The following is a 16,617-nucleotide window of genomic DNA, read 5'->3' as shown; positions in this document are numbered from 1 at the left end:
GTTTCTGTTCATTTTAATGTTACGTTTTTGTTTTAAATTGGTATACATATTTGTCGGTATGCATGTTCAGTATAATGTAAATAATTTTCAATTATCTTACCTCCTCCTTCACTCAATGAACATATAAACCTCACTTTCACAAATTTTCACCGAAGATCACAAGTAATACTTTTTGAAACTTATTATAATTATTCATAGAAGCTATATATTTGGTCTAGGAATTAATTCGTGCGGGTGGACAAGAGATGGCGCAACGAACGGAGCGTCCCACAGTTCCGTGTATCCACACATGTGTTGCAAACCCCTGTCATCGCGTATCGTTCGTAGTATAGGGCAGTGGATTAAAGCGTCAACAACACCAGTTTGTAGTTAAGTGAACATGGCGCAATTTGTGCCTTATAAAGTGTTTTTGCGGGGTGTCGTGCTGCATTACTTTAACATGCAGAAAAGTGCGACTGAAAGTCATCGTATTTTGGTGGAAGTGTATGGTGACCATGCTCTAGCTGAGCGAACGTGTCAGAAGTGGTTTGCACGGTTTAGAAGTGGTGATTTCGGCTTGGCAGACCAAGAGCGAGCTGGACAGCCAAAAAAATTTCAAGACGAAGAATTGACAGCATTGCTCGAGCAGGATTCGTGTCAAACGCAGGAACAACTTGCAGCAGCATTAGGCGTTGATCAAACAACAGTCTCCAAACGCTTGAAAGCCATGGGAATGATTCAAAAGATGTCACATTGGGTTCCACATGAATTGAAAGACAGAGACGTTGAAAGACGAAAAACCATTTGCGAATTGCTGCTTCAACGACAGAGCAGAAAGGGGTTTCTGCATCGAATTATTACGGGTGATGAGAAGTGGATCCATTACGAGAACCCTAAACGAAAAAAGGCCTGGGTGAAACCAGGTGAACCAGGTCCATCACAACCAAAACGAGATATTCACTGTGCAAAGGTTATGCTGTGCATATGGTGGGATATGAAAGGTGTGGTGTACTATGAGCTGCTGCAACCGGGTGAAACTATGAATGGAGAACGTTATTGACGACAATTAATGCGTTTGAAGCAAGCTCTGGCCAGAACACGACCAGAATGGGAGAACAGACATGATAAACTTATTGTTCAACATGATAACGCTCGCCCACATGTCGCAAAACCGGTCAAAACCTATTTAGAAAATGTCGGATGGGAAGTTTTATCCCACCCGCCGTATTCACCAGACGTTGCTCCTTCGGACTACTACTTGTTCGATTGCATGAACAACGATTTGATTGGACAGCGGTTTACTTCTTCAGAAGATATCGAAACATGGGTCTCTGACTGGATCGCTTCCAAGGATGAGGACTTCTTTCGCCACGGAATCCGTACATTGCCTGACAGATGGGCGAAAGTGGTGGCTAGCGATGGACAATATTTTTCTTAAGGTATTTATGTATTTTGTGTTTGTATTACAGCTTCAATGTGTGCGTACCAACCGCACGAATTAATTCCTAGACCAAATAGTTTAATTTAAGATTTAGCTATATGGCTTCTAAAGCTTGAAGCATGCTCTTTCCAGCAGTGGCAAGAGAAATGAGATTGGAGAGGGTACCCAGTTAAGATAATGGCCCCAGAAGATACCCAAAAATTTGTATCTACGAGATTTTGGCGAACTTTACAAGTGCATGTCTTTGGATCTAGCTGGACAATTGCAAACTGAATTTAATCCATACATCAACATCATAGGTAGGAATCATGCCTCCAAGTTTTGATTGAATTTGTGGATTCATAACGTAGTTCTGGTGTTCAATGTGGGCTCCGTGAGTTGCGCAGACTTTTTTTTTTCTCAGTTTTTAAGAGTTGTATTTATACTAAGGTATACTTAAACAAACTAATTAGTAACATATTTTGAATCAGCGTCAAAGGCCGTCCAAGTGTGCAAAAATCCTGGTCTTTATGTTTACTTCAACTTTCAAAAACTCTGAGCAGCCTTAGCATCTTTGTACCTTCGTACGCGGACCAATCACGAGTAACCCGTCTTTGAAAGCCCATATCAGTGCAACAAAAGCAGATATTCAACTGACCTTTGGTACATAACTATCAAAGACAATATAGAACCTTCCCTCCAAATTTCATTAATTTTGGAAGTGATTGAGCTGCGACCCGTAGTCCCCTTGACGTGAAATGACCCAATATTTATTATGTGATTTTTTTTTTTTTTTTGATATATTGAAGTTATGTTGTACAGTCCGCAGCAAAAAAAAAAAATGCAACATGAGCATGTAAGTTTATTGTGAAACTACGCCTAACAGCCAGGGAACCAACATAACGTCTAAGTGGCACGAATCACGCCAGAAGAAATCTCGGCGTCCTCCCCTGCACACTTATTTTGGAGCAAAAGACTTCGTCGTTTCACAATAAAATTACATGCTCATGTTGCAGGTTTTTTTTTTTCTGCGGACTGTACATATCAACTATTTGGAATTATAGAATATTCATGTATGCAGTGTGTTATTTTAAGATATATTGAAGCTGTATTGTTTATATCTATTTTTAGGTTTGAAGAATGTTTATTATGTGAGGTGTTATTTTAAGATATATTGAAGCTGTATTGTTTATATCTATTTTGGGTTTGAAGAATGTTTATTATGTGAGGTGTTATTTTCAGGTATATTGAAGCTGTATTGTTTATATCTATTTTGGGTTTGAAGAATGTTTATTATGTGAGGTGTTCTTTTAATATATATCATAAGAACTAAGCTATGTTAATCAAATGTGGTAATGGATAAAAGCAGGTGAATAGTAGTGAACAGAAAGTGTAAGTGACAAACACCTAATTAATAGTTTAATTCTTAACCAATTAAAAATTTTATAACGGGTATAAAAGGTTAAAAACAGGCGTGCAAGAAGAAAGTGACAGCACCTAATTAAAAATGTACTTTTTAGAACCAATTAAAAGTTTACGTTTTGTAAAAAGAAGATGGGCGTGTCTTGCATTCAGATTTATTTAAGTTGTCAAAATTTGATATTTCTCCTATAATGTGTCTGAGGAAGGCTATGTTACATAGCCGAAACTGTAACAGATATATATACTTTTAAATACTGCTTTAGTCAATTGGAGTTTTATTCACAATAGTATTGAGCATAGCAGTAATGAGGTAGTTGAAATAGGATGGAATAAATAGTTCATTTCATTTATTTGCCTGTTTCATTAGCTTACAAAACACAAGATATTCTCATGTAAGCATTACAATTGTCAATAAAATACATACAATATTATCAAGTAGCAGTAGGTATACATAATATTATACCTATGCACTTTCTAAATACACCATAGAATAAGAAATATGAAGTATGTAAACATGATCACTTACATCGTGATTAGGTAACCGTTTTTACCACACCTGGCATATATTGAAGAGTAAGTATCTGTTATCACCTCTTCATTTAATGAATCACTTAAATATTCCTTAATAGTATAATAGCATTTTACAGCAAGTATTTTAAATAACTTCTTACGGAAAACGGCAATATTAGTCATATTCTTCAAGTACAGTACATATAAAGTTTGTTATACAATTTAACACAATTCATACACATGGTTTTGCTTATATTAGCATATTTTTAATGCATCAGAAATATGTCACTACTGTTCCTTGTATTATGACTATGAACATTTTTGTTGAAGGTAAAAAGACTTCAGTTTTTTTACAGTAAAAAGAATAGATTTATAAGTGTATAACCTGGGAAGTGTTAAAAAACTTTTGCTTCTATGAAAACCTTTATACATGTTGACTTTGTGGGTAATCCAAAAATTATTCTAATCACTTTCTTTTGCAATCGGAAAGTGCTTAAACCAGTTTGAATAGGCTAACAATGCCACTAATATATCGTAATTTTTCGTAACTTTTTTTTTTTTTTTTCAGTCGATATAGAGTCTAGGCAAGCATAGAAATGGCTACGATTCAAAAGACCTTAAAAAAATTGAAGCAGTATTTTACGACAGACGAGTGGGAGAGTATGTCAGAATCAGAAATGTTGGATTATGCAGATCTTCTCGTAAGTTACGAGGTTATGTTACGATTAGGTAAGTTCACACTTTTAATTTGTGTCTACATGTAACTACTGTTAAATATGTAGGATCAATATTAACAGACCAAAAACATATTCACGAAGAAATTAAATGTCCACTAAAAGCAGGGAATTCGTGTTATTATTCAGTTCAAAATATCTTGTCGTCGCGAATTCTGTCGATGAATTTGAAACTTAAAATATATAAAATCATAATCATGCCTGTTGTTCTGTATGGTTGCGAAACATGGTCGCTTACTCTGAGGGGAGAACGTAGACTGAAAGTATTTGAGAACAAGCTCCTGAGGCGAATATTCCAAGAGGAACGGGAAAGGGGAATGGCAGAAACTTCATAAAGAGGAACTATATAATTCGTACGGTTTACCAAACATTGTTAGGGTCATCAAGTCTAGGAGGCTGAGGTGGGCAGGTCATGTAGTCAGGATGGAAGAAAGTAGGAACGCTTTCAAAGTCTTAAGTGGAAGTCTAATCGGAAAGCGACCATTAGGAAGACCTAGGCGCAGATGGGAATACAATATTAAGATGGATCTCGCAGAAATAGAAATACAAAGTAGAAACTGGATCCAGTTGGCTAAGAATAGAAGTCAGTGGAGAGCTTTTGTGAACGCGACATAGAACCTTCAGATTCCATAGATCATAGAGTTAGTTAGGTAGGTAGGTAGGTAGGTAGTCTACATGTAACTATCTTTAGTAACAAGTTGAGTGTATAAGTTATACTGACCAGGAATGCTTCTCAACTGGAAAGTGGGTTTGGAATAATTTGATAACATAATTAGATAGCCCATCGGGGAATGTAACATATTCTTAAGTTGCTAATAGGCATAAATAATGAAGTTATGGCACAACAAAGGTTTGAGAGACTTGAAGCCAGACGATGATATAATTTTAAGATCAATTCAAATATCTTCAATTGTATGTAAGCAATCTATAAGAAATTTTCGTAACATGGTACATACTGTAGAGACAATGCAAAAGCATTATCGTCAATGCTGGAAGTAATGCAATATTGCCTACACCGTATGTATTTTTTTATTACTATTATTTTCAAATACCATTATGTCATGTATAAGATAACTGAAAATAATGTCTAAATAGCAATGTTACAAACTTTAATTTATTTGATGAAAATGACTGCAATTTAATTTTGATCCATAGATTGCAAAATACACGAGAAAAAAAATCATGGTTTCTGACGAAAGTAGTTCCAAAGAGAACTATCCTAACCTGAAACGATTTTGTTTATAGTGCATACATCAATATTTCATGAACTTCTTCGTGGCTAAGCGGTTAGCGTACGCGTCTTTGGCATGGGAGACCCGGGTTCGATTCCCGGCGGGAGCTCATGTGGTTCGGATTCCACGTTAATCAGTAGGTCCACGTCCCATATAACGTCGCTGCTGAACGGGACGTTAAACTCAAAAAATCAATCAATCAATATTTCATTAATAGCTCTATACTGTGGCATATGTTATTTCTTTGGGGAAAATTTGGAGTGTACGTTACTCTTGGGGTTATTATTTTTTTCGACGATTTTCAGAAAGAAAAAAAAAGACAGCACTTTTGTTCATATATCATTAATAACCTGGCAATTCGACGTAACTCCCTTGTCCTTTTTTTAAAAAAAGAAAAAGGTCTGGTGGTTGTATTTTCGGATGATTTTTTCTAAAAACTATTAACACTATTTTGCTCATATTTCGTAAATAATTATTTTATTAATAATCTGACAATATAGCGTAACTCATTTATCCTGAAAAAAATTACAAGAAGTATTTTACCCTTGGGCAATGGTGCTATTCAGCCGGTTCGCTAGAACCGGTTGTTAAAATATTTCGAGTTCGCAGAACCGCTTGTTATACCCAGAATAACAGTAAAATTTACCTCGTTATACCCAGAACAATAAATTTTAGTTTAAATATATTTCGTTTTAGAAATTCTTAAAGCTACACGGTTAAACATATGATTTCTCAGAACAAGATATAAGCGTTTATTTCTTAATCCCAAATGCTCAGATATCAAGAATGAGAACTGGGATCACATGAGTCTAGTGGTGAGGGTTATTTATATTTGAAACGCATACATGCTATTACCAACATTGTCGATCCATTGCTGGATTAAGGTCTTTCCAATACTTTTTGACAACTTTCTATCTCTGATAATTCGCTTCCAAGATATTCATAGTGCTACCTAATTTCGTCACATCATCTTGTGTTAAGATGCTGGGTAGGTCCGTACTTGTCACCTGTGGTATCCAGTAAAGAATTTTTGTTTTTGTCTATCTTGGGTATGGTTTATTTCCTAAGAGAATATATATAATAAAAATATATATTTATTGCATACTATATATATATATATGTATATATATATTCAGTGAAACCTGTCTTTAGCGGAATCGAGCGGGACTCGCAAAAATTTCCGTTAAAGTCAGGTTTCCGCTTAATGGAGGTAGACATTGTCTTTTTTTAAAATACATGCTTATAATGGACATACTGTGAAAATGTTCTACGTACCTTTTTCAATTACAGTATTTCTTCAGTATTTCTTTTTTCTACGAATTAATACACAAAAAGTTTAAAATTAATACAAAATATGCTAAGCACATGCTTTCTTTATTTTTTCCAGTAGTCAAACAGTATTTTTTCTGTATGCATTGCTGCTTGGCTGCTCTACTTTCCGCACACACTTTAGCCTGAGAAATTGCACTAAGTAAATCAGAGTCATTTTTTCGTAAGGCAAATTGTTGCAGTTCTTTCAAACTTGAGAGCATCTTAATACGTCTTTATTCTAATCTCTTTTTGGAACACGGTATTCCTCTTCTTCTTCCATCTCGTCTTCTCCTTTCCGACTTTCCGTATGATTCTTGATTAAAGTGAGGGGATTAAGGACAAATTGTGGGGGTGAATATGAGTAGTGGTTGGGGAAGGTCAACAATGCTCAAAAAAATTTAACAAAAGAACGAAGAATTTATCACAGACAGTATAATGTATATCACAAATAGCTGGTTAAAGATAGAAGTCAGTGGAGAGATTTTGTGAACCGGCATGGAACCTCCGGGTTCCATAGACCATAAAGAGAGAGTATATGTGTGTAAATTGATGTGTATCCCCTCTCACAGGATGTCTAAATGCTGTAGTCCAGAACTCAGAATTTTCCGTTAAAGGTTTATTTTGCTTTCCGTTGTCCGCATAACACAGTTTCCGCTTAATGAAGGGACTTTTACACGTTTTTTACTGGAAAATTCACGGGACCGTGAAATATTTCCGTTTAAGACAGTTTTCCGTTTAATAAAGGGTCCGTTAAAGGCAGGTTTTACTGTATATATATTACAAAATCGGTTGTTAAAAAATTTGAATAACACCACTGCCTTTAGGATGAGTTTCTTTTCGCATGATTTTCTCAAGAACAACTCAGACTATTTTGTTAATGTTTGACAAATAAATATTTCATTAATAATCGTATAAAATTACTTAAATGACTTCTCATGAAAATATCCAGAATAAATAGTACACACTTGGGTGTTTTTCTAGAATTTTCTCAAATACGACTCGTGCGATTTTGTTGATAAAGTGAAATCTTTCAGTTTTATGTTCTATGATTATTCTATGCATGCTATAGGGAGGAAACTGTGATGACGGGAATGAATGAAATATTGAAATGTAGAAAGTGGGAGGAAACAGAAGAATCCTGAGAAGACCAACACACTCGGTGTTTGTTCACCACAAAACGAGAGGCACAGCGGCCTCACGATTTTGTTGGTATTTCATGAATGAATATATTAGTAATAATAGGCCAAAAAAAATACTCCTAGCTGTCCACATTCGCTGTGATATCGAGATATGGCATTTGCGACTTTTGGCTCTTCCTAAAAATTAAAACTCTGCTTAAGGGGACAGACTACTAAATATTTTTCAAAAGCTAACCATTTTTCTTTTGACCGTTCTTCATAAGTGAAAAGAGATAATGAAATGTAACTTACCACAATAATATATAATGTTATTCTACACCCGAAAATATGAATCGGAAGAATTTTCAGTGTTGCCATCCATATAAATTACAGTGTGACCAGAATTTGAATTACCCAAAAATCTGGGTTAAGGCAGTGACTAGAGAAATGAACTCAACGGTAATTGATGACTTATAATGTTGTCTTGGTTCCCTTTTAAATAACATTTGTATTTATTTTGTAATAACTTACATAAGTTATTACAAAATAAATATGTTATTACAAAAAAAAATGAAATGAAATCTTTGAATTTTACGTCCCACGGTTATGCCGGTTAGGCTAAAGGATACGGTGATGATGAGTAATGAATGAAATGGTGGAATGAAGAAAGTGGGAGGAAACGGGAGAACCCCGAGAAAACTCACGCACATGGTGTTTGTACACCACAAAGTTCACTTGGCGGGGACGGGGATCGAACCCGGGACCCCAAGCACCAGAGGTGAACGCTCTACCACTGAACCACCGCGGCCCCAAATATGTTATTACAAACTAAATACAAATATTATTTAAAAGTGATTAATAAGGAACCAAGATAATATGATAAGTCATCAATTACCGTTGAGCCCATTTCTCTAGTCGCTGCCTTAACCTAAATTTTTGGGTAATTCAAATTCTGGTCACACTGTAATTTATATGGATGGCAACACTGAAAATTCTTCCGATTCATATTTTCGGGTGTAGAATAACATTATATATTATTGTGGTAAGTTACATTTCATTATCCCTTTTCACTTATGAAGAACTGTCAAAAGAAAAATGGTTAGCTTTTGAAATATATTTAGTAGTCTGCTAACTTAAAGGAAAACGTTTTGACACCATTTCTGACATTGAGAGGGCTACGACAGAGCAGTTGAACGCCCTCCCAAAAGAAGCCTTCCAGAAACGCTTCCAGTCATGGATTGAACGTTGGGATAAGTGCATTGCTAGCCAAGGAGATTACTTTGAAGGAGATCTAATCAAATTCCATGTAAGCTTATTATATTTTGTTTCTAATAAAATTATTCACGGTATTTTTTGATCACACCTCGTATGTGTTATAGGGATGGCCACTTTTTTTTTCGAAAAATGAATTTTTCGAAAACGAAAAATTTTTCAAAAAAACGAAAAACGAAAATTTTTTCGAAAAAGCCAAAAACGAAATAACGAAAAATGAAATTTCCAAAAATCGAAAAACAGATTTTTCGAAAAAGGCCATCCCTAATGTGTTACCGTTTCTCCTCTGTAGGGATCAACGTCGAAACCGGAAATGATTGATTTATACCATTGTCTATGGGTGGATCACTTTCAGCAACGAACCCAATTTTTAACTTTTCACCCTCCATATCCTGACTAAAATTGATGGTAATCCCTCAAATAGCTATTTATTTATTTATTTATTTATTTATTTATTTATTTTCTTAATTTTTACTAGCTGAATCTCCGCTCTCTACACAGCGCATCACTCACATATAAGCATGAATCTCCTTGTCATTCCTCACAACATCTGTACATGTCCCTTTACAGACGTCAAGTGAAGGACGTCTTCACAAAAATCGGCAAGTGGTATCATAAAACGGGAGATTTTTTTCGATTATTTTTTCAGTATCAAGATTGAGTCTACTTCCGATTGAAAAAAAAAAATGAAATGAAATCTTTGTTTTACGTCCTCACAGCTATGCCGGTTAGGCTAAAGGAGACGGTGATGATGAGTAATGAATGAAACGGTGGAATGAAGGAAACGGGAGGAAGTCGGAGGAAACGGGAGAACCCCGAGAAAACCCACGCACACGGTGTTTGTCCACCACAAAGTTCACTTGGCGGGGGCTGGGATTGAACCCGGGACCCCAAGCACCAGAGGTGAACGCTCTACCACTGAGCCACCGCGGCCCCACTGCTTCCGATTGGAGTTTCTAATTCATGAATGATCAGTGTTTTCTTTCTTCTTGCATACAGTATGTAATAAGCAAATACATTACACACACCATTCATTATAGTGTCAGTGATATATGGCGTTCATTGGGCAGAACACTCAAAACAATAAAGATTCATCTTAGCCTGGAGAAATGGTTATCCTTAAGGTTTTCATTATCATTTGGCCATGAAACAAACGCCGAAGAGATATACTAACCCTGAGTACAAATGTATGATTTTATAATATATAACTCGCAGGATATGATGCTTTTACTTTTAAAATTTCAATACTTCTAATGTACCTTAAACAATGTAATAAAGAAATAACGGTCATTTTTTTAAAAATATTCAATTAGAAGTGAATAATCTACATAAAATTTGCAATCTATCAGTGAAAACAGTATCTTTCTGGAGCCTATGATTTTGGATATATCATTGCCAAAAGAAGTGGCCACAAACATATAAACTTAGCATTTTAATATATAGATTTTTTATTTTATTTATGTATTTATTGATTTTTTGTGTCTTCTGTACAGACAAGTAAATACATAAAGAAGTTTTGGAAAACCAAATTTCTTAGAAATTTGTAATAATACTAGAACTTGCAGAATGAAATCATTCATCGTCACTCATTTTACGAACTGTAGCTTTCTAGTCTTGTATGGTGTGATTCATAGACGGTCTAGAAATGTTTAAGTCAGATACTGTATTATCTGTGGATTTAATGCGGGCAACATCAGACTTTATTGTGCTCATACAAGTAAGAAATTGTGTTTCTTTGATTTTAGGACATAAGGCAAACAAACCAGAATTTATGATTCGAAACACAGCACAGCAAACAACTGATCCTGATCAGTCACGTTCAGCAGAAAATAAACAGATGCTTGTACCAGAACCACAAAAGCTTGAAGAGAAGCCTGAAATAATACCAGAAATGATTGAAGATAAACTTCCAACACAGGCAGATGCAGCATCGGAAGAGATTGAGGAGGTTCACGATCCAACGTCGGAAGAGATTGAGGACGTTCCTAACGCAAAGTCGGAAGAGGTTGAAGAGGAATATGATGCAAAGCCAGAAAAGAATGAAGAGGAACTTGATACAAACTTTGGAGGGAGTAAAGATGTGCCTCAAATAGAAGCAGAAGAAAGTGAACAAATGTGTCAAACAGAACCAAGCTGTTGTGAAATATCCGAGAGTGTTATGTTCTGTGAAAGTGCATTGTTAGAGGTAAGTTTAATTTAACAAGCTTGTAAAAAAACATTCTATTTTATATGTACGAGGGCTGATCAATAAAACAATGATAAATTAGTAAAACATTACTAATCCTCCAAATGTTGATGGTCTTTTTCAAAATAGTCTCCATTGCATGCAATGCACTTGTTCCAACGTTTTTGCCAATCATCAAAGACATCCTGGAAGCCATTTTTGGACAGATCCTTCAAAATCACCTCCGCAGCTTTCACCTCTGTACCTGAAGATGCGAAATACCGTCCTCGGAGGTGTTTCTTCAAAGTTGGAAAAAGAAAGAAAACACAAGTGGCTAAATCAGGGCTATATAAAGGATGGAGTACACACGGAATGTTGATCTTTGCAAAATAGTCAACAGAATTTCTGTACTGTTGTTCGCGTGTCACTTCCATGTTGTCTTATGCGAAACTGAAACTACGTGTACTTGAACGGCTGCCAAGGTCACATTTCTGACGTCATAGCCTTCAAACTTGCTCGATCTATTCGTCACTTCTCTCACTTCAGAGACGTGTTTCATTTTCTGTGCCTTGCTACTGTATTCATCTCATAAACATTAGTGATCAGATTTTATTGATCAGCCTACATATATAGAGGAAATATGTGTAGATTTAAAAAAAAAAAAAAAAAAAAACACTAGGAACTTATTTTTGTTTATTATGATGTATATTGTCGTGCATATATAGAATGGTGCATTAAAAAAAAAATATTAAAGCTAAGCAGTTAGCCCTCGCGCCTTTAGCGTGGGAGATTCGGGTTCGATTCCCAGCGGGAGCTCATTGGTTCGGATCCCACGTTAAGCTGTAGGTTCAAGTCTCATATAGTCTCGCTGCTGAAAGGAACGCTACACAAGAAATCACATCAAAAATATTAGAATTCCAACTTATAATAGTTTTGGCAACAGCGTTGATAAAGATTAGCCACAGGGCAATAAGGCTCAGAAGGCAAGACTTCACACCTTGACTTTGGCACGCTTAGACTGCGTCTACTCCCCAGATTTTCCGAGATCCCTATTTTTCAGACGCTGTGCGGACCCTTGGTTAGTGGAACGAAAGTAAAACGACAAATAAATCCCAGTCCCACTGGGGATCGAACCAGGCTATCGGGTAGGTAATTGGACTTATTGCTGACTACGCCACTGCATCTCTACAATTGTGGCACTGTATGAACTGTTCTCTAACCACCTAGCACAACCGTGTAAAACAAGAGAGCGCCAGATAGCGCGCCTGCCATTACCTTCTGATGGTTTCATGTCGAAAGCGCTTGGTTCTTGCCACGTCTAGTAAAGAAAGTTATATGCACAGTATTGTCCCAGCCCTCTAAGTGCGTGGTAGTTCATTGATAAACAACTGCCACGAAATTTAGAGATTCTACGTCCACAGTCGGCGTTTTCTGTGCCTTACTGCTGTATTCATCTCATAAACACTGATGATCAGTTTTTATTGATCAGCCTACATATATAGAGGAAATATGTGTAATTTTTTTTAAAGAATAAAAACAGTAGGAACTTATTTTTGTTTATTATGAAATGTATATTGTTGTGCATATATAGAATGGTGCATAGAAAAAAAAAACAATATTAAAGCTAAGCAGTTAGCCTTCGCACCTCTAGCGTGGGAGACTCGGGTTCGATTCCCAGCGGGAGCTCATTGGTTCGGATCCCACGTTAACCTGTAGGTTCAAGTCTCTTGTAGCCTCGCTGCTGAAAGGGACGCTACACAAGAAATCACATCAAAAAATATTGGCTCTGGTCATTCTTAACGATTTTTTTCACGGTTTCTGTTAATTTCATAAGGTAAATGCTTTGATAGTACATGTATTTATCAGAGTTTTTTTTCTAATCCTCTTCTCTGCGTTGGCGAATAAAAGCTAAATCTAACGCTGTAGCGCTGAAGATAGCTCTGGTTCAATTGTGTGATGTGTGGCTGGTTCCTATGCATCGTTATTGCTAGCTTTCAAGATCGGAGCCTGATACCTCTTAACAGGGGTGGACTGGCCATAATCAACTGCCGGCCCGATGGCCGCTGCGCCCTCCTCACATCAGTGCCTTTGCGCCCTCCTCGGGAGGGGCTAAGACCAGTCTTAGCCTCGGGAAGGCGCACAGTTTCCTCTCTGAACACATTTAAAAAAAAAAAAAAAAAAAAAACAAAGCTACATAATTATTTTGTAAATTCGCTAGCCTTCGCTAGCTCCACCCCAGACCCCGGTATTTGCTCGGCCTGCGGCTTCGCTCTTTCTGTTTTCGGCGTGGAAATGCTATTAATGATATTAAATTTACCCCTAAATATATAGATTTGACTCTAATATCGGTCATTTTGGACGATTTTTACATATCACCCTTACCATCCCCACGCTTCGCCCCAAATCCCAGTATTTGCTCGGCCTGCGGCCCCGCTCTTTCTGTTTTCGGCTTTGGGAATGTCATTATAATTATCTTAGGGACCCTGAAATTTATAGATTTGACTCTAATATCGGTCATTTTGGATGATTTTTATATATCAACCCTCCCACCCCCACTGCTCCGCCCCAAGGTGCCGTCTTTACTCGGCCTACGGTCTTGCCCTTTCTGTTTTAGTCTTTGGTGGTACCATTAATGATCTCAGCGACTTCGAAATATATTGATTTGACTCTAATCTCGGTCATTTTGGATCATTTTTACATGTCTCTCCCCCTCCCACTCCCGCCGTTAGAGGCGCTAGTGGCGTTACATAAAAACAAGACTCCGTTCAAGACTTACAGATGAACATCTGGAATCATTGTTCTTGATGAACTCAGAAAGAGACATTCTGACAAAAATAGAAAACAATCTTATTATTGACAAAATGTGTGAAAAGAGCAATGAGATGCGAAGGCTCCTTCAAGAATAAAGCAGTGACTTTACTTTCATTTTCCGGTTTTGTTTTTGAATTTCTTTTTTCGCTAGGTAGGTATATAATTCTAAATTTACTTTTGTTAATTTGTAGTAAATGTTTCAGTGTATACTTTTTATTAACGGTTTTAAAGTTAATGTTGAACATAGCTTTAAAAGGACATAAGTATGAAAAATAGCATAAGCCCCAAACTTAACTCAAATCTTCAGTTATAATTAGGCTGTTAACAAATGTAGCCGAAGAATTTAAACAACTGGTGTGATTTTTGTAGTCTCAGTTAAAGTATGCAGATTTATATAGGCCTAATATACGAGGCGTGTTTTTTAAGTAAGGCCGTTTGAACATAAGTACACAACAAAAGGTTATTTCAAAAAAGTAAATGTATTTTCACAAAGTACATACTTTACTCTATTTTTCGACATAGTTACCAAGTTTGTTCAAACACTCATCATACCTCTCAATCAATTTCAAAATACCTTCTTCATAAAAACTTGCCGCCTGCTCCGATAACCAAGAGTTAACTGCCGTTTTCACATCGTCGTCAACATTGTAACGGTTGCCACTGAGGTGTTGTTTGAGGTGGAGGAACAGATGGTAATCGCTCGGAGCAAGATCAGACCTGTAGGGTGGGTGGTCAAACTTCCCAGCCAAAACTGTCCAACAAATCGCGGGTCTGACCTGCAGTGTGAGGTTTTGCATTGTCATGGAGAAGAACAATGCCCTTTGTCAGCATGCCGCATCGTTTATTTTGAATCGCTCTGCGTAGCTTTCACAGGGTTTGGCAGTATGCTTCTGCATTGCTAGTGGTTCCTCGTTGCATGAAGTCGACCAACAAAACACCATGCCTGTCCCAAAACACCGACGCCATGATTTTGGGCAGGGACAGAGTCTGTTTGGCCTTCACCTTTACAGGCGAGTGTGTGTGTCTCCATTCCATGCTCTGTTGCTTCGATTCGGTCGTGATATGCGAAACCCATGTTTCGTCTCCAGTTACGATCTGACTCAAGAAGTCGTCACCTTCTTCGTGATAACGAGTCAAGAACTTCATGGCACACTCAAATCTTTGGTTTTTGTGGTTCTCTTTAGGAGTTTCGGGACCCAACGGGAGCACAGTTTCCTAAACTTTAGGTGTTCAGAAACAATTTTGTAAAGCACTGATCTCGACACTTCAGGAAATTCGTTTGAGAGACCTGTTATTGTGAAGCGCCTGTTCTCACGAACCCTCGCTTCAACTGAAGCCACCAAATCGTCTGCAATCGAAGAAGGGCGACCGGAGCGGTCCTCATCATGGACGTTGTCACGGCCATTTTTGAATTCTCGTACCCACTTACGCACTTTGCTTGCACTCATAACAGTATCACCATACACTTCGCAAATCTGTCGATGAATTTCTGCACCAGACAGGTTACTTGCTGACAAAAACCGTATCACTGAGCGAACCTCACACGCAGCGGGCGACTTAATAGTCTTAAACATTGTGAAAGCACAGAACACAACCGTCCAGGTCAGCTACAGAGTTGAAACTGAGCACAGTTGTTCCCGAGGCATGCCGGTACACGACGCACACGTTAGTTGCGGTATGCGCGCGAACTACTAGTGGCTACAACAAAACGGACCTTACTTAAAAAACACGCCTCGTATTTAGTACTCAAAGTCTCTTTGTTTGTTTATGAAAATATTGAATTTGTATAATTCTATCGTGATTAACTGCAATAGCTACTTAATCTTTTGTTGTTTTTTGTGTACTAATTTTCCGGGGGAAGCCCCCCGGCACTTTCTTTTATTAGGAGGGGGTATTCCATACAAGCGAAAGCCTCAGATAAACGGCGCCCTCCCAGAGTATGTGACCGCGCCCTTTTTACATAGCCAGTCCACCCCTGCCTCTTAATTCAAGTAGATCCCTGATAAATGTGCTCCCATCGGAGAATCAAGACTGTGACGACGTACACAGAAAACAGACTTGCTAAGTACTCGGTTAAGCAGGAACTGCCTTTGATTTGATTTCTGTAAGGTTTATTGCCTTTCTTGTCGATCGAGTCTAGTGCGCATGCCTGTGGTGCAAGGAGTCCTGGATTCGATCGTGGTGGAAGAGAATTCTTAAACGCTTACACTGGTTCGAATTCCAACGTACTCCGGACGCGATCAGTGAAGACGCTAGAGGGGAGGAGGGAGCAAGGAGAACAGGCGGCGCCTGTTGTATTGTAGTATACTGTAGGTCAGGTGATATAAAAAATATTATTTTCGGTTTAGGTCAGGTGATATAAAACTATTGTTTTCGGTTGTTGGTCAGCTTATATAAAACTATTCTTTTCGGTTGTAGGTCAGGTGATATGAAACTATTATTTTCGGTTGTAGATCAGGTGATATAAAACTATTCTTTTTGGGTGTAGGTCAAGTGATATAAAACTATTATTTTCGGTTGTAGGTCAGGTGATATGAAACTATAATTTTCGGTTGTAGATCAAGTGATATAAAACTATTCTTTTTGGGTGTAGGTCAAGTGATATAAAACTATTATTTTCGGTTGTAGGTCAGGTGATATAAAA

General features: G+C 37.3%; 1 protein-coding gene across 3 annotated transcripts in view; it reads left to right on the top strand.

The window, feature by feature from the left end:
* Positions 1–16,617, top strand: part of LOC145685759 (uncharacterized) — a 115,855-nt gene that overhangs the window by 27,350 nt on the left and 71,888 nt on the right. For 2 of the 3 annotated variants that reach the window (XM_081758265.1, XM_081758267.1), the window contains exons 2-3: positions 3,900–4,060; positions 10,744–11,183. In XM_081758265.1, the coding sequence (XP_081614391.1) occupies positions 3,928–4,060; positions 10,744–11,183 (573 nt within the window). In that variant the 5' untranslated portion in view covers positions 3,900–3,927. Of the gene's footprint in view, positions 1–1,552; positions 1,720–3,899; positions 4,061–10,743; positions 11,184–16,617 lie in introns of all 3 variants that reach the window. The other variant, XM_081758266.1, reaches the window with a different exon arrangement.

The sequence above is a fragment of the Thermobia domestica genome, chromosome 5 (genome assembly GCF_964235325.1).
Source record: "Thermobia domestica chromosome 5, izTheDome1.hap1.1, whole genome shotgun sequence".
Lineage (NCBI taxonomy): Eukaryota > Metazoa > Arthropoda > Insecta > Zygentoma > Lepismatidae > Thermobia > Thermobia domestica.
This window is presented reverse-complemented; position numbering and strand designations above follow the sequence as displayed.